Source organism: Crocodylus porosus, unplaced genomic scaffold (genome assembly GCF_001723895.1).
Source record: "Crocodylus porosus isolate Cpor-Errol unplaced genomic scaffold, CroPor_comp1, whole genome shotgun sequence".
In the NCBI taxonomy this organism is placed as follows: Eukaryota; Metazoa; Chordata; order Crocodylia; family Crocodylidae; genus Crocodylus; species Crocodylus porosus.
The window spans coordinates 13813597-13834442 of NW_017728910.1; the positions used below are offsets into that span (position 1 = coordinate 13813597).

Below are 20846 nucleotides of genomic sequence, written 5' to 3' on the forward strand. Positions count from 1 at the left end.
ATAGGTATCAATTGAACACAATGTTTTATTGACATATTTATCATTCTAAAGCAATTTGGAAGCCTACAAGTGCCTCAATCACTATAATAAAATAAATTCTAAATACCTATACAGTTTGGCATTTGATTTTCAATTTGTTATCATGGAAAATCCCCCTGCATCCTTCACTCACCAGGACACAGGTCCAGCTGTGGCTGCCCCCCTGACCCCCTTCATTGTGCTACTGAGCAGCCCTGATATGCTGGTGCCCTGCCTATCCATTGCCCCTCACTCCCAATTCAGCCACCCCCCAGTCCAGTTGGTACCCCTCATTCCCCACCCACAGCCCCCTGGCCCCTGCTGGTGCCCCTCACTTCACACCTACAGCCCCTCACCCCCCAGCCATGCCAGAGGGGCCCCCAGCTGCCAGGGCTATGGGGCCAGGGACCTGGGCCCGCAGTCCCCTCTTCAACCCAGCAGCACCCCAAGCCCTGTCTGCTGCCTGTGGGATGTGGCACTGCTGCAGCGGTGTTGAGCGCTGAGCCCAGCTCCCCCTCCCCGATGGGCAGCATGGCTGGACTGGAGCCCATGGCAGGGGAGGCAGGCTGCCTGCTGCAGGCTCAGGGCTTCCTGCCTTGCTGCTCTCCCCTGAGGGCCTCTGTGGTACAGTGCCAGAGAAGCTCGTTGCTGCTGCTGCAAGCCCCAAACTCCATGATGAGGTGCCCCCTTCCCACCCATCAGCAGCGAGAGACAGCAGCCTGTGCCACCAACCCTGCTGCTGCTGGGTGGGCAGGGGGTGCTTCGCTACAGCTGAACGGGGTTTGATGCAGCAGCACTGAGCTTCCTGCTCTGCTGTGCCAGACCCTACCTGCTGGGCCGTGGGGGCTCCAGAGGGAGGGCAGCAGGGTGGGGAGCCCAAGCCCGCAGCCTGGCCCCATCTGTGCCCTCCATGGCTCCCTGGGAGTGTGTGAGCCAACCTGCCAACCCCTCTGCGAGCCACCTGTGGATCCATCCCTCTCCCTGCCGGCCCCGCAGCTGCTCCTTCTGGCCTCGGCCCCAGCCCATGCACAGCCCCGGCTGGGCCTTCCCCTGCTCCTCTGCCAATCCGCAAGGGGAAACCCACAGTTTCCCACGCGTTTCCGCTTTAAAGTAGAAAAACCCACGCTCTTCTGCGTGAAATGAGAAAATCTGTGTTTTCCCACAGCAAACCCAGATCCCTGGTCATGAACCCCGCCTAAAAGCCAGCGGTTCCCGAACCGGGGGTCGCACCATCAGCCAGCGGGGGCGCGGCTGGGAACGAGGGGCCACGCTGAGGGGAAGTTTGGGGAGCAGGGGCCTAGGCATGCCAGCTTTAAAGCGTGTCTGTTGCTACCGGAGTCCTGACTAGCACACCCGCGCCAGCCAGCCGCTCTGAATTTGGGAGACGCATTGGATTTCAACGTCACTCAGTCGCCCCCCGGCGCGCGCCACAGCCGCGTCTGTGCGGTCCGGGTGCTCACAAAGCCTGGCGGGGGAGGGCGCCTCGCCGTCCCAGCGAGCTTAAACTGGAGGGCGAGAGATGCTTTCTTGGCCGCCATTAGTCCCAGGCGCTTTGCTTTGCTTTGCTGGGGAAGCCCCGCGGCAGCTGTGGCGCGCCCCGGCCGAGCCCGCTCGTTTCTCATCACGCTTCTTCCTCACGGGCGGGCTGAGGCCGGGCAGCAGCCGCCTCCCCGCTCCTGGAGGCGCCTTCATCCTCCGGCCCGGGCCCTCGTCCCCCGAGGCGCCGGTGCAGTGCGGCGCGCATCCCGCTAGCCGGCTCCACCTGCGCGTGTGTCCGCGGCCTGCTCCGAGCGCGCGGCGGGGCAGCGCCGGGCGCCCGGGGGAGCTGCCCCGGCCCCGCGCTTGGTGCGGCGTCCCCGGCTCCGTCCCGCGCCTCCCACAGCTCGGCGCCCGCCCCGCCTGCGCTCCCATTGGCCGCGGCGCTCCCAGCGCCTCTTTGGGACAAGCTGGGGCGCCCCGTGTCGCTCCTCCCATCTCCCTTCGTGGGGCTGGGACCCGGGCCGGCTCCTCCCGAGCCCTGTGCCCACAGCTGTCGCAGCTGCTTCCAGCACACTCGGTCCTCTCTGCTCGGGGCAGGTCCCGGCGCTGGGGCCGCTCTAGCTTGCACAGCCCGGCCAGCTCCTTCACTCTGTTTTTGTGCTTGTCTTTCCAGTTGCCTGGCTTGCCAGAAGAAGGGGCTGACATGGTGGCTACTTGCTTGCACCTAGTTGGATTTGCCTGTAGCTTTGTCGGCTGGATCGGCCTGATCGTGGCCACCGCCACCAACGACTGGGTAGTGACTTGTGGCTACACCATTACCACCTGCAGGAAAATGGACGAACTGGGATCCAAAGGGCTGTGGGCAGACTGTGTCATGGCAACAGGGCTCTATCACTGCAAGCCATTAGTGGACATCCTCATATTACCAGGTATGGGCTCTCCACCTTGACCCATCCAGGCAGGGTTGCCCCTTAAAAGGGCTGGTGCTGCTTCAGTGTGCAACCACAGCAAAACTGCCATGGACTTCATCAGTGCAAGATCTGTTCCAGTCAACACAGGAGGGGAGTTTGAGTGTTATCTTCTAACTTGATTCTAATCTGTAGCTAATATTAAAGATCTGCTCTATCTAACACTCTTATCTAACCCTTTGTTGTGTCTCAAGCCTGATTCTGCCTCATTACACTGCTGAAGATTCAGCTTTTCTTCTTGTCTGCTACCTGACACATTACTGCTTTCCTTCTCCTGGCTCTTGCTACTTCAGTAAGTGTAATGCAATATAGTAAGATATAGTGTAGAGTTAAAAATTATAGTTATCCCATTTAGTTTTTACTTCAAATAATAATAAAGCTCTACCAAACCAGATATTGAAGCTCTATTGTATCAACTGGAATATGCTAATGAGTTTAATCTTTAATATTATAGCATTAAAGATGCAATGGATTTTTATTGCTTCAGAAGACCATTCATCTTCTGATGCTTTCTGTTCTTAAACCTGTACAGTATACAACTTTTAAACATATAGTTGATCGTACTTGAAGTCATATAGCTATGCCAGTTTGCTATGGTTAATTACTCTTGGTGTACACTACTTACATCATCATTTGATAAAGTCCTTTCACACCAAAGTCCAAGTTAAACACGATGTGTCATGATTTGACTCCTTTGTCTTGGGCTAACTAACCAACCTCTGGAGCTGCCATGCAGATTCCTTGTACGATCTGCATGTCTGTTAAGAGCTCGCCTAGCTGATAGCTTTTCCCATTTGCATCACTATCAGTTTTGTAACCCTTCTTGTTGTGCAGCATCTTGGACTGCAGCTCTTCTCAGATCCCTCCTCCCTACAGTTCTGCTGGGGGGCGGGAATCTGCCTGCTATTTTTAGCTTATGAAGGATTTTTGCTGTTATTTATCATCTTACTTTTTAGAAGCTAGTTAGAAGACCCATTCGGTGAAAGCAGAAATGCCCTACTTTTGTTTGGTGTAGTGCCACTAATCATCATGATGGAACACATAATTCTGTCACAGGTTTTCTTGGACTCTTCATCATTAGTGTATGTAATTAGACCCTGCTCATATCCTACTTCTTTTCCAGTGCCTTCCTTGTTTATTTTGAGTTTAGTGCCAACAATATCCTTGCTGCAGTAGAGAAGACAAAAAAACCCCTTCCTCAAGAAACTGTACCATAAAACTTTGAAAGAATTGATAATTAGATTGTTTAGCAATGGAAAACAATGTTCTTCCTCAACAAAAATAGAACAGAGTGAGATGCTTCTTAGTGTAACTCCTTTAATACCGGCATATGCACAACAGAGAGGATATCTTCTTAATTCATCTAGCAGCTGAAATCCATGTGGCACGTTTCACTGAATGAGTTGAAAGGATTTAAAGTGAAGGTGCTTGTATATTTGTGCAATTGGGATCAAGTATTCAAAACTCATGCAGGGTTTTTCAGTCTCATTTGCAAAAAAGGACTTTTCTACTTTTGCTATGCACTTTTTAAAGCAATTGTTTTCTTTAAAGGTGCCTCTTGAAAAAGCAAGGAAACATTCCAGTTGTACAAAGAATCTACACCTCCAGGAAGCCAAACCCTGCTTTTCTCCCCTGCATGATAATTAGTGGTTTGATGCAAGCCATGATTTGTGGGTATATCTGCAGTATCAACAAACTTTCTGAACTCGTGAATGGACCGATATCCATCTCATCTGGCAGTGGTCATATTTCCTTCCATTAGCAGAATGGGAATGAGAGTGAGGACTAGGTGTATTTCCCCTAGAATGCCCCCTTCCCATTTAGACAGCAAGGAGAGCAGGCAGGAGGTTCCCCGCTAGCAGGGACAAACCTCAGACACACTGTTTCTCTTTTCCCAAATACATTTGTTAGCACTGATATGTGATAGATTCAATGGATTATTTGGTGGTAATATAGATGCCTGGTATTTCTCAGTCAAAGGGATCATATTATGTCCTCCTGTTTCACAGGGGACAGGAAACTCAGTGGAGGATGTGGTTTACACCCTTGCCAAAGGGCAACAGGTTCAGCCCAGTAAAGCCCAGGGTCCTGTGGAATTCCCATTCACAACACTGGTAGCTTCCTCCTGATTTTTTTTCTCTGACTTTTGGGCAGTGCAACTCCATGCCACCGCCTCTGGAACTTCCCCACAGGGGTGTACATCTGGGAGATGTGTGCATGTGAGTTTTTATGGCAACGGAATTTTAAATAAGGCAGACCAGTATAGAACTACCTACTGAAAGACTCTGGGTTTAATGGGAGTCATTCCCTTACCCATGGAAGCCCAGTCCCCGCAGAGAGCAGCTTCAGTAGGGTTGAAACCAATGGGAAGGTGATTCACTGGTGAAGGGTGCTGGTGGCTGGGAAACACTCACTCTAATGGCATAAAACTTAGAGCGGAAGACACATTCACCTCAGAATCGCCAATAGCTTGGGGATCAGGGCGCTTGCCTGGGATATGGGACTTGCACCTGGGTGTGCCATGCCTCAGATGAGTGCCCACACCACTGGGTGGGGAAGGCAGTCAGTCTGTTTAGCTTCTCCAATAAATATTTAATTATATACATGAAGCAGAGTAGCTTCAACTGGAGTATGTGATGGTTAGCCTGGTATGTCTGAGATGTGCATATCAGGCAGAGCAGGGACTTAACACAGGGCTCTCGTGTGCTAAGAGGACTGTCCAGCTTTAGTTAGGAGCCAGTGGTGAGTAGCTGGTTATACCAGAGTATTTGGCTAAAGTTCACCTCTTATGCTGAATACTAAAGACTGAGCTGTCTTTCTCAACAGGCTATGTCCAGGCGTGTCGAGCACTGATGATTGCTGCCTCAGTTCTGGGCATCCCAGCAATCTTCTTGCTGGTTACTGTTCTGCCCTGCATACGGATGGGCCACGAGCCAGGAGCTGCCAAGTACCGTCGTTCCCAGCTGGGAGGAATCCTGATCATTCTCTTGGGTAAGGCATGCATCCAGCTCCATGCAGACTACCTTGCTGGAATGAGATGCTCTCACTAGGTTTAAGGACAAGCTGAATAGGTGGGAAATGACCCGATTGCAGAAAACATGGCTGTCTGCGGTTGGCCATAGTCTGCTGGAGAAAACACATGCATAAACATGAGGCGAGAACAAACAAAGAGAGCAGTGAGGGATGGGGGAAGGACCTCTAAGCCCTACTGTGCATTGTCTTATGGAGTCCTCTGGCAGCTTGCCTCAAGAAAAGCCACCAGCATGTGTCTACCGTAGAGTGCTCAGTAGCAGCATGCATGCAGAGCTGCCCCTCGGGTGATTGATTTTGCTCACTAGCCGTTTTCAGAGGAGGGAGAGGGGGAGACGGACTGGATTCCCATTTGCCCAAAGTTTCTTAGGGTCAGGGAATAGCCCACAAATTTTCTTTGGGATCTTCCTATCCTGATACCTATGGAGGCATCAGGGGGTGGGGGAAGGAAGACTGAGAATGTACAAGCCATGTGAGCCCTTGGACCCAAGGGATGGGTGTCAGTATCAGGACATGAGATAAAGCGGGGGGAGGGGAGAGGTCATACCCTCTGCAGTTCTCTGCTGTGCAGCCTATTAGCTGGGACTTTCTGAGCTACTCTTGACATTTCTTCTCTTTCTGTGTTACTGAGGGGAGATTGTTATGAGCAGAACGGGACTGTGGAGCTCATTGTCCCAAGTGTGGCACCTGCACATTCTTGAGGCCTCGTCATCTCGACAACAGGCCCTGGTGTCTTGTTTTTTATCAGCCTGTTTAGCAGAGGAGGAGGAGCAAGGAAGAGTGGCTTCTTTGTGCAGCTTTGCTTGGTCATTGGCAGCCGGCAATGACATCATGCTGCGTGGGGGGGGTTTTCAGTGGACACTGGAGGTAGTTGCCACAGCAGAAATAGTCAGCACTTAGGCTGGGTAACTGCTGAGCTGCTGCAGCCCATGCTAGCTTTGGGGTGAGGAGCCCAGAGGCAAGGCAGCGAAGGTCCAGTGCATCCAGCACAGCAGGTGTCTGGTCCCACTGTTGAGTTGGGCATTTGCCTTTCAGTGCCTTCTGCATCAGAGCCATAACAGGGCAGATCAGTGCCCAGGGCAGCAGAAGTACATGGGCCAGCTGCAGCTGATATGGCCAGCCAGCAGCAGGTATAACCATAATTTCTGCACCCTCCCCAAATTGGTGTCCAGGGCTGCTGCCCCAGCCACCCGTCCTTAGCAAGGCTACTGTTGCTTATCTTCTCAGGAGGTCCATCAATTAAAAAAGAAGCACATGGTTTGATCTTTTGCAAGGGCTGGAGACTGAAGTCATCAGAATAGGCTAGTGGCAGGGCAAGCTTCCTTCTTCCCTGTCCAGCCCAGAGTGGTGGAGTCACCTTCATGGTAGATTGAGGCTCCTTGTCCACTCAGTGCTTCAGTACTAAGTCTGGGCATTGAATTATCTGTAACAAGTCTGGTGGGTTTTTTTCCTTCGCTATGTGGACACTAATCCATTAGGACCTAGACTTAGAGCCCAAATTCATTTCAGTTAGGCCACTGATCAGTCAGCAACTATCTTCACTCACTGATACAGTGCCTACGCTAATGGGACTTAAAGCACTGCTTGTATTTTAAAGGACACTGTCACAGCTGGCAGTCCTAAGTCAGACTTAAAGGCCCCATTTAGGACTGAGGATTTGCCATGGTGTCTTTGCTTCCAACAGTCAAATTATAGGGCTGTGATAACATGTGAACTCACTTCTGACCGCAGACCATCCAAAGCCTGAAGCAGTTTAGCCAGGCTTGGCAGAGAGGGAGCTCACTTGGGGAGGGATGGGAGGAGAAATAAACCTTGTTCATATGTCCAACTTTGGGGAGCGGTGATTGGTACATCTAAACAGTGATGAAACAATTAGCCCTACCATAAATTGGGGCTGGGAGGATCTGCGTGGAGTGGGGCTTTGTGGTCAATAGATGTGACTCCTTGATTAAGCCGCAGAAATCCTCCATTCTGTTGTATCTCTGTAGCTGTAGCTGAATTCAGTGTGCATTGCCTATAATTCTTTCCCTTTTGAGACTTCAGTCAATTACTCATTATGCAGGCAGAACTTATCCCTTCTGAGTAGCTAATGGCATCTGCCTGCGGCGATAGGATTTCAGTGGAATAACAGGACACACAAATAGGTAACAAAACTGCAGTGACACATGTCAGCCTGAAATGCAGTAAACTGACATGACTTACCAAGGCCCGTCAGTGCTGGCCCATGTGCCTCTTGGACCCAGAGCCCACTCATTTACACCAGTTGTACATTGGTGTAATTCCACTGACAAGAACAGATTTGATCTTGGTTCAACCCAGTGTAAGTGAAGAGAGAATAAAGCTCCCTGAGTGCATGGCCAGAGAAGCACGCCTCCCACCAAACTGGTGAACCCTCTGAACACTAAAGGGATATTGGGAGGCTAATTAATCATGTGTGCCTGATTCTCATCTCTCAGTGACTTTAAGTTAAACCCTGTATATGTGAGATCTGAATCAGTTCCACTCTTTGCTCAGTTCTGCAAAGTGCTGAGATCCCTTGTCCATGGGAGTGGGGATGCTTAGCAGGGGTAAGTCTTGGAGAGTCTAGAAATATTTGGGGCATTGTATAGGTAATAGCTGAATATACTGTGTGGTACTGGCAGCAGCAGCATCACTTCTTAAAACTCAATTCACTGGCTTTCAACTACTAGTGCTGCTTGCCGTTGTTGCCTTGGCCCTTACCTAGTTCCTCTAAGTACTGCTGATGCCATGTAGTTCCTCTCTGTCTGAACAAAGAAAGTCAGTTTTGGGTTGTCTGGTTCTCCTGTGATATTTTTAAACAATAAAACTGTTTCAGTTGGATTCCACAGTAGTCAACGTGCCTCTAATGCTCTTGAATATATTTAGAAAAGCCTATATTTTCAAGGCCAAGCTTGGTGAGATGGCAACCCTGAAATATGAATGTTGTACAGCAGCATGTGAGTTGGGTGTTGCTACACCCTATTAATGATCTGGAAGATGAAAAATACAGTTTTACCAATCTGGCAATTGAAAGTCAGGCCCCCAAATCATTAGGTAGGTTGGCTTAAGCAGAAAAGATTTTTAAAATTAATAAGTAACAGATTATGATTCTTAACCTTCTGGTCATTGAAACCTTTCTGGTTCATCTCTTCAAGATTTCTTTCACACCCAGGAGCTTTTGGTCTTAAACTACTGCTGAGACTTTCATCTAAACGCATGATTCCCAGAGCACGGGTTTTATGGGTGGAGATTCAAATTGAGATCATGAGTGGGCAAGGCACTGAATATCCCGTTGTGCAGAAGTAATGGACAGAGGTTTAGAACTGGAATTGTTTAGAAAAATAAAGTTTGACACACAATATGGAATCTAAAATAGCTATTGACAACCCGCCAGGAAAATAATGGGTTCAGATATTCCATTGATTTAATGTCCACTGAAAATAGCAGGCTGCAGTAAGAACAAACATAAATGTGCACACCCCTCTTCACTGCCTGCTGACGTATTTTTTATGTCCTTACTTTAATCCTGTCTATATGAGGAAATTGATTTACAGCTGAAAACAGTTGTCAGGAGTGGTTCCCTCTGAACTGGCTCTGAAAACAATTCAACAGCTAGTGTTGATGGAACAAAAAAACATGCACTAGTAGTTAAAAAAACATTGATACTAATTCAGGGGGACCCCTTGCTGATGCCTAGCTGGTCAATTTTATGGTGTAGGTGGAGAATCTTAAATAAATGGCACTGGAAAAAAAAATCTGAAAATCTATTGCTCTGATATCAAGACTTAATACTAAAGATTGCATTAGCTATTTTATACATTGAATAATGGAAAGTCGGGGAAAGATTCTTTTTTAGCTCAGGCAGTTTTCTCATCACAGGCTATTTTTGGAATCCAAATAGTTTTGAATGTTACAAAGATGCTTGTTCATAATATTATTCCTTCTCAATAGCGTGAAATATTTTATAACAACAGTACAAATATCCCACGTGTGGCTGGAACTTAGAAGTGTGCGCCAGTTTTTGGTATAGGGTGCATTTTGACTGCTAGATTGGCTCATATGCCCACAGCAGACAAAGCAGAGATGGATACATCATCCCTGATGTGATACTGATGCTGTGCTCATGAAAAAGTCCTTGTACTCTTTTAGAGAATCAGACCATAACTACTGAACACTTTAAAGGAAAGCTCCAGATATTTTCCACTTGGAAATGTGGAATAGTTTCATTTTGGTTTAAAAGGAAAGCATTTCCTGGAAAATGAAGGCAAAAGAGTCTTTTGTGGAACTGGGAGATACCATTTGGTTAGCAAGAGCAGAAGGAAGATTACAGAAACTCATTCCTCACCAAGCAAATGAGAAGTACAGGAGATTTGTTAAGGCTTTTCTTCAGGGCATTTTCAATGTGGAATGATGCTTTTCCTTAGTTAGCACTCTTTTATTTGATGTACACTGCCTTCCTTCTTCAGCTAATAAGTTTCAAAGACTTGCAAAGGAGGCAGATAAGTGAAGACTCACTCCCCTGTGGTCACACGACTATTGCCTTCTCACCAGCTGCAAAACTGCCCTTTGTGCTCCCTGTTTCTGTGCAGCTGTCACCTAATTAAACCAAATCTGTAATATAGAAGGTGCACTCAGAGCTGTGGTTTTGTCGCTGCAGCTCCACAGCAAAACAAGATATTAATAGGACGTTTGAAGCAGAGTGGTGAGGTAGTGGCAGTGTAAATTTGTAGAGGAGTGTTGGAATAACTATGAGTGTGGTGTATTAATACCTGTTCTCATTTGTGAGCAGCCAGTTCATAGATCATTTATGTTTTAGTTCATAGACCTAGACAATATCAGCAGGAAAAGAGAACTAGGAACAGTTTGTAGTCTAATGGGTCTATGCTGTAGGGAAACCTATTCCAGTATGTCCTGAAACTAGCCCTGCGATGTTTCCTGATATGTAGAGGAAGTTTTCTTGAGTCCTGTACTGTCTCATTTTCAGGATAAAATCAGAACCCTCTGATTTAAATATTGGAAATTGGAGCATCTCCTATTGGGAGACTTGAATTGAAATGGCCAGGCATGGTATTAAAAAAACTGTGGTGATTCCCTCACTTTCCCTTTGGAACCAACCGGGTAATTTGGAACCAGCTGATAATATCCAGCTATGGAGAGGCAAAACTGAGCCCTGGAGTCTTTGGTTTGCATTGCACAGACTTCCAAATATTGTCAACACTAAAAAAGGTGGTTTATACACAATTTAGCTCCATATACAAGAGATGTTATTGTACCAATGTCTCAGAGAGCTCTTCTCAGATCAGATCAAGTGCTTTTTTCTGTCCTGGGTTGTGTGGGGTGGGTGGGAGCTCTGAAAGGATAAGGCTATCATAGAGTATGGGCATAAATATATTTTTTTCTCACCCAGCGCAGACAGAAAAGAAAAGATGATTGTGGCCTTTGTGGACAACAAAGAAGCTTTTTTTAGTGGCCTCAGAATGTTTTTTTTCAGATTCTCAGTTGATACATTTATGTTTGAAAACATTTGATGCTTGTCGGCATCCTTGTTTGGAAGGATTTGATCAACATGCAGGATAAATTCCTATTTCCCCCCCCATGTTTCCGGCAAAAATCCATTTGGTCTTTTCTTCAGGGGAGGCTCAAGATTATTGCAGGCTTTATTAGCATCCTTTGCATGTTCCTCTCTCATCCATGAGAAAATATTTTCTCTAATAATACCTGCCGCTATTGGGGTTGTGTTCTCTGCTTTATTGGGCAGAGTCTCTGGTTTATTCTCTGCTTATCTAAACAGTTTTATTTTTTCTTTCCTCCTGCTTCTTTTTTTCCCTTCTGCAACCTTAACTTTTTGACACGGCCTCAAGATATCTTTAACCGCGGTGGGTGGAAATCTGTAATTCTGCCATAGTCTTGTTATTGTTTTGTTCTGATTTTCTGATAGCCACAAGGACAGAGTCCAGCACAGCTTGCCTCTGCAGGAAATAAATATTGACAGATTAATTCCCCTCAGATGTATGAGCCATAAAGAAGTATTGTTTTAGGGCCCTATCCTTGGAGGCGCTTGGACCCGGCAAGGATTGCTGATGCCTGGGTCAGGTGCTGAAAGCACTTACTGCTTTGAAGGACCAACGTAGGACCTGTAATGAGGGTGATTATAGTGGAACAGGTTAAGAGTGGAGGGAACCTCATTTCTCACTGCTTTGAGTAACCATGACCACAAATCAGATGGTGTTCTCCATCTTGGGCCCCCGTCAAGTGCAGACTTGTTTTTGAAACTGCCACTACTGATCTTCACAGTGTCTGTCCTAGCTGTTTCTGAAGCTGTCTTCTTGACCTGAAGACATCTGTGTTCACACAGTTCCTGTATTACAGGGGTCATGCTGTAGGCTGGCCTGCAATTGGTCTTTTCCACCTCTTTATGAAAAAGTTTTATAGAATTTAATTGAAATATGTATAACTCTTCACTAGGCTTTTTGACCTTGTAGTGGGATTTAAAAGAGAATTGTGTCCCTGTTATGGAGGCTGATGAGATGGTTTACAGATGCCCATAGGGTTTGAGTTTGGTTCTAAAGGTTTGTCAAGTAAGTCTTTAGAGCTCTCTTGTCTTTGTCCCCATTCGGTCCCTCTTTCCAGAGGATGGAAGAAGGTGATCCCCACTTGAACTTGCCTGCCCTTTTCTCTTTTTACTTAAAAATTTAAACTCTTTATTCCAAGCTCTTTTTAATGCAACTTTCCAACTTTCATCTTAACTTCCTCCCTCCTAGCCCCATTTTTGCTCTTTCTCCTCAGCAGCTGAATTCCTCTGGTTGTTAATTTTTGAGGGTGTTTCTCTTTCTACTGATGCTACGTTTGCGTTTTAATGTCTCAATGGATAGGGCACTTCCTCAATGCTTATACCATCAGCTAAGGTGGGGGGCCTTTAAAGGAGGAGCATTATAATAACAATAAAAATAGAGAGCAGCTGGATTCTTCTCTCTCACACACTGTTGGCCTCCCTTGAGTTACTTGTGACTGACTTTCGGGGAACCAAGAAAAGAAATGCAGCCTGCCTACATGCTAATTAGACAGAAGTTATTCAGTCGGTATTGGGTTGCTGGGAGGCATAGAATTGGTAGATGAATTAAGGTTAACAGAGCTATACCTGCTTGCTGAGGGCCTGGGCTGTGGGTCTGACTTCCTCACACGTACTCACTATGTGAACTGGATGTGAGCTTCCTTTGGCCTCCTGTTTAATTCATTCCTGTTTCTGCATACCTCCCAAGCATCTCCTCCAAGGAAGACTGACTCGTATTCCTGACCCCTGATGATACCGCTGGAAAACAAAGCTGTTGCCCTTTAAAATATATCACACTGCATCCAATTTCAGTTGCTTTTGTTTCTGTTTTTCAGTGCCAAAGATGATATTTCTACCTACTCTCTCCCACCCTGTTCGTATCTTCCAACCAAGCTTTTATCCTCCCACTTTCAGCTTCCCAGCCTACTCTGCAGATTATGCTGTTCAAGTGCCAATGAATAATGCTCCTAGGAATTTGTAATGGAGAATGGGGGATCTGTAGGACAGGGTTTGCCTGATGTTTTTCAAGAGGGGGAAAAAAGGCTGTATTAAAACAAATCTAAAATGCTTATGTTTAATGCACAGACCATGTAACTCTTTGGTTGGAGTTTATGGCAAAGCTCCCACTAACTTCAGGGAGGCCAAGATTTCCCCCACGTTGTTTTTTGCATTTGTCACCTCATCATTTGTGGATTGGCATGGATTAAAACTGATAAATATCAATAGTGATCCATCTCCTTTCCCGAACCGGGCTGTAAAGCAAATTGCATTGTTAGATATCAAAATCTACAGAACGGGAAATATGTAATCACTGGCAGGGGAGAAATGAGAATCTGGCAATTGATTTTGCTCCTGCTCCATGCTTCCATACACATGAGAAATCAAGGAATAAAGTATTGTGAAACTTGGTGACCTCCCAATCTGTTATGCATCTTGACAGTCATTGAATGTTACCCAAATAAAAAGTGACCTTCAGAAATGTGCCAGCTGAGAGAGGCTTGGCTAAGACATGAGGCTGCTACCCCCCAGTTCCCAAAGGAATCCAAGCAGATCTCCCTCGGGTGAGGTCTCTAGTGCCCTCTTGCAAGGTCATTGATTTTCCTGGGAATTAAAGGCATGTGCTGCAGGGCTGGGTCCTTAGAATCTGCCTGGAGGCACTAAGTATCTTGCAGCTGATTTCACTGGGAGTTGTGTTTGCTCAGGCTGAGGCAGAGGGATCTGCCTCCCTTTTATGTAATGAGGTTTGTCTGCCTTGTTCTGTGATTAGGCTGGACTTGCATGCTGCAGTGACTGTCCCTTTTAATGTCTCCCCAGCAATGTGTGGTGTCGTTGCGACCATCTGGTTCCCCGTTTGCGCTCACCGTGAGACCACCATCATGAGTTTTGGATACTCCCTTTACACCGGCTGGATTGGGTCTGCCCTCTGCCTCTTTGGGGGCTGTGTCGTTGTTTGTTGCTCAGGGGATGCTCAGTCCTTTGGAGAAAACCGCTTCTACTATGCATCAGGATCTAGTTCTCCAACCCACGCTAAGAGTGCTCATGTATAAGCACCACTGAGACTTCCCAGAGCCATCATAAGATGCTTTTGCAGGTGGGCGTATGTATTGGGGTTTCCTCCTCCTGTTGCACACACCACTCTCACGCTCCCAGGGGAAGAGTTAGAAAAACATCATGAGCGTCTGGAATTTTATAGCATTAACTCCCCTGCCCCGTTGCCATGAAAGAAACCTCTAGCAAGCAGAGCAGATAAGTCCTCCTTTATTTTTTTGCTGATTCTCCTACACTCTTGTGTTCATGACGCTCTTGGATGGTTCCGTGTTATCTGGTGGTGGTTTAGTTACTCTTTATTCCAGCTCACCTGATTATGGGAGTGTTAAAGAAAAGAGACGCTTTCTCACTGTTAAGAGAATTCATGTAACTTCTCAGAATGCATTACCATTGGCTTTTCCCACTCAAGGTCACTTCTTTGGCAAAGATAGGCTGGAAAGGGCATGGAAGAAGGCTCTGTACTTTCCAACCACACAAATGTGTCTTTTTCATAAGATTAGCGGAGATGTTTGCTTTTCTCTGTAAATACTTTGTTAGGAGTTCGATCATTTTGAGTAATGTTTTTCCCCAAACTCATCAGTATGAAGGAAACAAAACCCAAAGGCTCTAATTACAAGGTGAATAACAGTGCACATGTACATAGCTTTGAATGACACTGGGGGCTCTAATCCCCGTTATCCATTTTTTTTTGTACAGATTGGTTACTAAAAAGTGTATTTTTACAGTGTTGGTTTTTTCTTTTTTAAATTGCTTTCCTTTATTCCAATTAATTTGCGTTCTGTCTTGCATCATAAAAGTGGAACATTTTTTAACATGCAGTATACTGTACCAGTTACAAACGCAATAAATTCTGGTGAATACTGATGGTGCCTTTGTATTTTAAGTGAAACATCATACAATAAATAACAATGTGTGTGCAAACACGGCCTTTTCTTCCTCCCTATGTGTTCCTGTAGATTTCCCTTTCGTGTCATGCTTTTATTCAAATTTCCCAATGATTTTGAAGGATTTTCTTAGTGATTCTGGGAAAACAATTTTACTCTGCTGTCAAATTAAACAAGACTGTTTGGTGTTCAGTATCACTTGGATATTCTTCAGGAATGATCAGAGCCCAAATGGAGGTCATGTGTTCCATGCAGTGGTGTTCACTATATCGTGTGCTCCTCGTGTTCACATGCCTGGAACTTGGGAAACAATACACTTAAAGAGTGTACTGTGCATATACTTATCCTGGTACAAAAATGTGTGTATGCTTCAGAACCAGAAAAATACCAGTAATAGTTGTGGCTCAAGAGTGTGGAGAAGCAGGACTGTCTGTCTGGGGAGGAGGTTATAAGGTAGACTGCAGGGAAGTGAGGTAGGGGAAGGATGATGGGGAAAGGCTATCCACATGCCACTGGTATAGAAGTGGATCAGGGCTTCCTTGAGCCTTACTCATCTTTTCCTGGGAACTGAAACAGAATAACTTGGCTCCTGGGGCAGGATACCCTGTCATAGAAGGAGCCATCGGTGGAGGGACTGCCTATCACCATTTTCACACTTTTCATACACTGATTAGCATGGGGCCTAGGTTATGAGAGCTGGGGCTGGACTAGACTTTTTGCAAACTTTGGGAAGGAAGTTCAGGCCCCCAGTTCTGTTTTGGGCTGCTCTGCAAGATGGAATCAGTGTCAATGAAGTTGGCTTCCTTGGAGTCACAGTGAAGAGAGTGTTGCTTGCAGTCATGGTATTGTGTTGCATTGGCCCCATACTGTCCGGTGGGGAGGGGCCCTGTACAATGTACACAATGTGAACTGTAACTGCACTGCTCCTTGGCAGAACACTTGTGCCCATTACATCACAGCCCAGTACAGTCGATTGTTGTATAGACTCAAGAGAAGCTATAAGTGCTGCCATTGATACGTGGAGTCCACAAAAGAATGTGTAACACACAGATGGGCAGCTTTGTGAAGCCTGGCCTGATTGTGGGTTGTGTATTGGCTCATGCTGCTTTATGCTGAATAGCTCCTCTTCAGATACCCAAAAGGATTGATTGAATTTCCCGGCAAAGGCTGTTTGAATAGTAACCTGCAAACAAGCCTGCTGGGCTGAGAGAGAAAAATGCAGAGGTATGCGGTAAAGTGTTTGAACAGAGCTGCCATTCAAATTGCATTTTCTCCTCAACTTCCCCATGAATAAAAATGTATCTAGGATTTTTTTAAGTCAGAGAAGGATCAAAGTATATGAGTAGGCGGCTGTGTCCTGGGGAACCCTGTCTGGGTTTTGCAATGCAGGTTGCAGCATTAGTGAAACAATGGAACTTGGAAGCTGGCTAGAGGCATTTAGCGAAACCTTCATCTTGTGGCCGGGGGCTTTGCCATGCCCCTCCCATGGGAGGTCTGAGGAGATGTGGATTAGTTCTCAGCGCTTTGGAGGAGCCCATGAGTTGCCAGTCTGCCCCTCCAACAATGCTAAACTGGAAAAGTCCTTGTGTCAGCATCTGCAATTTGAGCTGGCCCCAGCACAGGTGAGACAGAGGTACAGGGAGAGATGCCCATCTTCCTGCCCCATAGGGGATGGATGCAGTCTGGCCTGACCTGTCTCTTGGTTTTTACTTTGTTTCATGCTGCTCCATCCTGCCTGCAATAGTGCAAAGCCCCTTATGCATCCTCCAGGCACCTTTTTGATGGGCTCCCACCTGCCTGCTTGAGGCACATGCCTGTGTATTACCTCAGTCCAACTGCTCTGTGGTACCAACTGTGACCCACAGTTCTCCATGCAGGTGTCTGTCAGCCAAGATGTCTGGGTGCTATTCCTGACTTATTGGATAAATTGGCTGGTGACTTGCATCCCCTGTAAAATGGAGAATGTAAGGTGCCTGTGTGAGGACATCACATGAAATCCAGGCATTCTTCTTCCCTTTGAGTACAGATAAGTTTTGCTTTGTTTGCAGCAAGCCCAAATGCATGCTGTCAGCAGAGTTACAGCTGGATGTCAGAAGATCCTGTGCTTTCACCTACTCTTAAGTTTTAGCAAAATATAGAGCCATAGCAGTAGTGACACATGAAAGTTTCTCCTTGAGATCTCACAGTCAGAAATAACCTGCCTGCAAAAGCTTTTAGGCTCCAGCCAGCTCTTGTTTTGATAAATAGCTGTTTGAATGTTGTCCAGTTTCCTTCAATCATATTAGACTACAAGACTATCAGTAGCTCCTTCTTAGAGCTCTTAGTAAAATATATAACAGAACTGTGCAGTCAAATAGCTCCCTGGGGCCCTCTTTGGGCTCAGTGCTGTGTCAATCTCTGCTTCACATCAATGCAAGTGTCATTTCTGTCTTAGATTTCCATTTAGTTGAAGCCTCAGTCTCTCATCTGTAAGAACTGCTTTAAGGTACCTGTCTCAGGGAGACCCATAGCCTGAGAGTGCAGGAGTTTCATCAGTCCCTGTGGTTTTGGTGCACAAAAGCAGGTCAGTGTTTATTTTCCCAGAGCCTGTCTCATGGATTCTTATCTTCTGCCCTGAGCTCATCATTTCCTGGCAGAGTAAAAGTCTTGCCCTTGGGCCTCTTTTAATTTTCACTGCAGATAGGAGCTGTGAAAGGGATGGTTTCCATTAAAAGCTGATCCATTTTTGAAGTCCACAGGGTTTGGCTTCCTCCAGGACTGAGACTGAACAAAATGCAATTTCTACAACTGGGTTGGGATTCCCTAGCTGCAGAGTTCAGAAGTGTCTGGATCTAGCCTTTGGGAGGGGGTATTTCTAGTAGATATGTGGTTTGTCTCCATTTTCAGGCTTTATGACAGATGCCAAAGTGGAGTCCAAATCACTTGAACAAACCTTGGAGTCATGGGAAGCCCATGATGAATTTTTGGTTAGAAGTGAGGGGCACAGGAGAGGCAGAGGAGTTTGGAGGGGAGCTGAGCTCTGTTTCAACTCTGAAAGCCAGTTTAAGGCTTGTAGCTGATTCTTCTGAAATTCATCTGGAGGACGGGGTGAATGCAAGCCCACCCACATGGGAACTTTGTTGGGGGTCCCAAGGCATGAAGGGAGCATTCAATGCCTTGAGGTTCAGAACTCCTGTTCCTTCCCCTCTCCTTCTTGCTTTCTCCTCAGCTCTCACCAGGAGACATGCTCTGGTCAGTGCAATGGGCTGCCTCTGCATTTTCTTGGGTTAGAGGTTGATGATGTTTGATTCCAGATCAAATCTATAAAAGACCCCAGGGAAGCTGTTCTAAGGAAGGAAGAACGTTTATTTCTGGAAAGGAAAAGAAATAGTCAAAGTAAAAATAGGACTCTCTGTAAACTTCAGTGCACAGTGTGAGCTGTAACCTGCCAAGTGCTTTGAAGGTTATTAGTGCTGGCTGCAGAGAACGGACAGCTTTTGGAGGGAGCACAAAGAACTTCAAGCTCTTCATTTTTAAAGGATCAGAGCACAAATACCTGTTTATCACATTTCTAAAACTAGATGCCTGCAGGACTGCCCAGATCCTGAACACCACTGGCCTGTGTAAGATGGAGATGGCCTTTCAGGAGCATTTGTGGCTCTGGAGGACTTTGGCTCTTGTTCACAGAGTTAAAACCTCAAAAGAGTGTAAAATTTAATTCTCCTGGGTGGAAATAGAGCCCCATATCCTGTGTAACATCAGCTGCAGAGCTGGGCAGGTTACACAGCTGGAATTTCTCCTGGCTTAGCACAGAAGTACATTAGGATGCTATGGCAAGTCTTCAGTCAACACTAGTAGGAGCAGGAGCAGCCTGATTGTCCTGGAGACAAAGGGCAGCCTAGTGTTCAGTGCGCTTGAGAAGCCTAGACTCAGATGATGACATCTCTATGTGGCTTCCTTCCCCACCTGTAAAACGGTGAGAACAGAACTTCCTTACCCCACGGGTGTTGTGATGGTAAAATACCTTCAAGGCTGTGAGGTGCTCAGCTATTACAGCAACCAGGGGACTGTGTCAGCACCTAAGACTGAACATGGTTCACCTGCCCCTCTTTAATTGACCTGGCTTTGGGGCTGTACTTACAATGACCCATTCCTGGACAAGGCCCTCTTTTAAGTTTGTGATCTGCAGTAGAGCCCAGGGCTGTATTCTTCCCATGTTCAGAGCTCACATTAAATCTTGAGTCTCCACAAACCCATCAGCTCAGATTCTTCCATTAAGGCTTAATCAGTTCAGAGGTTCATCATCCTAGCAAGCAAAATAACACTGAGTCAAATAAAAATCATTCCTGTTGTCAATGCCTTAATAAAACAATCATAGGCTGACTGGCCAGGAGAGGCCATGGTGCAGTAGGTCACTTGGACGCTAGCTGGAAAGACTTGCTCAGGAATATTAAGCAAATGGAGAATATATGGTGTAGGAAGCACGTAACAGGGCAAATGAAAATGGAGTGAAGAAGGAACGTATTTCCTCTTTATTTTGAAACCATTAAGCAACTGAAGCATCATATCAATTGCACTGGTGAGCAAGTAGGTTGGGAGCACAGGAGACCATTGCGGCAATGTTTTCCTTTGGAAATGTGTCATTTTATTTATTTATGGGAAGGTGTTTGTGTTGTCCTTGGGAAATACGTTATTTTCAAAGTCAACAACTGCCCATTGGGTTTCGAGCTGTTTGAAAACTGAGCAGACACCCACGGAAAGGGTCTGTGTTCAGACTTCAGTTTTGACAGCAAAATGAAATGAGAAAAATGTCAGCTGGGTTGCGGGAGGGAAAGAGGGGTGGAGGGCTGGGAAGAAAAAGCATGGGGACAACAAGAGGCTGGCTGTGTACAAGAGCTACCCCACACCTTCTTGATCTGCAGGTTCTGGCAGCAGGGGTCAGATGAGCCAGCATGAGAGCAGATGTAACCAAGTCCCCTTCCTCATCAAACTCTGGGAGCAGCCCTGGTGTGATAGGGGTGTCCTGGCATGAAGAGACTGGGAACCACTGATGTGTTGGCCCTGAGGCCTGCCTTCCCCCCCACTCGTACTAACACAACAACCCATGCCCCAAGTGCCTTTCCAGCCATCAATTTGCCCTTGGCCCTGCAGGTTGGGTGATAGCATATGGCTTTAAACAGAGGCAGCGTGGTACGAGACAGGCACCACAGACTCAGCTAGCAATGGAAAAACAAGGGAGTGGCGTTTCTTTTGCACACACAAATCCCAACAGGCCTATTGCGTGTCCTGCATGCTTCCAACTGTGAAGGGGAAGGCATGGAGAGGGCCAGAGCAGGCAGGTGCCACTGCGAGTTCCTGGTGACAGTCAGTGCTGATACTGTTTGTCATGGGGCTGGAGGATAGTAAAAGCACCAGCCTGACAGGCAGAATATGACATTGACCACTTCACAGGTAAAACTCGACTAATCACCCCGCTTTCATTTTCTTAGGTTTTATTGTGTAAACTAATAACCATTTTTCACAACAATGCAAGGAAATACCAAAATCAGCCCATTTACATGGTTCTTCTACAAAGGAAATTTTGAAGCACTTAAGGCAAGATTCGTCTATATTCAATTCAGCATTGAAAAATATCAGCCCATCAGGTACTGATCCGCTTAACAAAATTTATATGGGAAATTCTGTTTTTGTCCTTTTTTGGTTTATTCTTTCATTTAAAAGCTTTACATTGCTATGGAAATTTATACCAAGACATATTTCTCTCTGGTTTCCTTTATAAATCCATTTTTTTTAAATGTAAAGGCACACAATAAAGCTTTATGTATTTATTAAAATATACACATTTTGGTAAATTTAGATTTCTTTTCTTAGTATCTCGATAAGTCATTA

The 20846-nt window shown here is 46.3% G+C and overlaps 1 protein-coding gene across 1 annotated transcript; it reads left to right on the forward strand.

Moving 5' to 3' along the window:
• The first annotated feature begins 2007 nt into the window (after positions 1-2007).
• CLDN11 (claudin 11) lies at positions 2008-15006 on the forward strand. The gene is made up of 3 exons (XM_019532727.1): positions 2008-2426; positions 5292-5456; positions 13861-15006. The coding sequence occupies exons 1-3, from the start codon at positions 2201-2203 to the stop codon at positions 14091-14093; spliced, it is 624 nt and encodes a 207-aa protein (XP_019388272.1). The 5' UTR covers positions 2008-2200; the 3' UTR covers positions 14094-15006.
• The last annotated feature ends 5840 nt before the right edge of the window (positions 15007-20846 follow it).

Excerpts from the sequence above, each read along its gene's own strand:
- CLDN11 (XM_019532727.1), top strand. The coding sequence starts at position 2,201 with ATGGTGGCTACTTGCTTGCACCTAGTTGGATTTGCCTGTAGCTTTGTC. Across the intron at positions 2,427-5,291 it reads GGACATCCTCATATTACCAG|GCTATGTCCAGGCGTGTCGA; the intron begins GTATGGGCTCTC and ends CTTTCTCAACAG. Across the intron at positions 5,457-13,860 it reads AATCCTGATCATTCTCTTGG|CAATGTGTGGTGTCGTTGCG; the intron begins GTAAGGCATGCA and ends ATGTCTCCCCAG.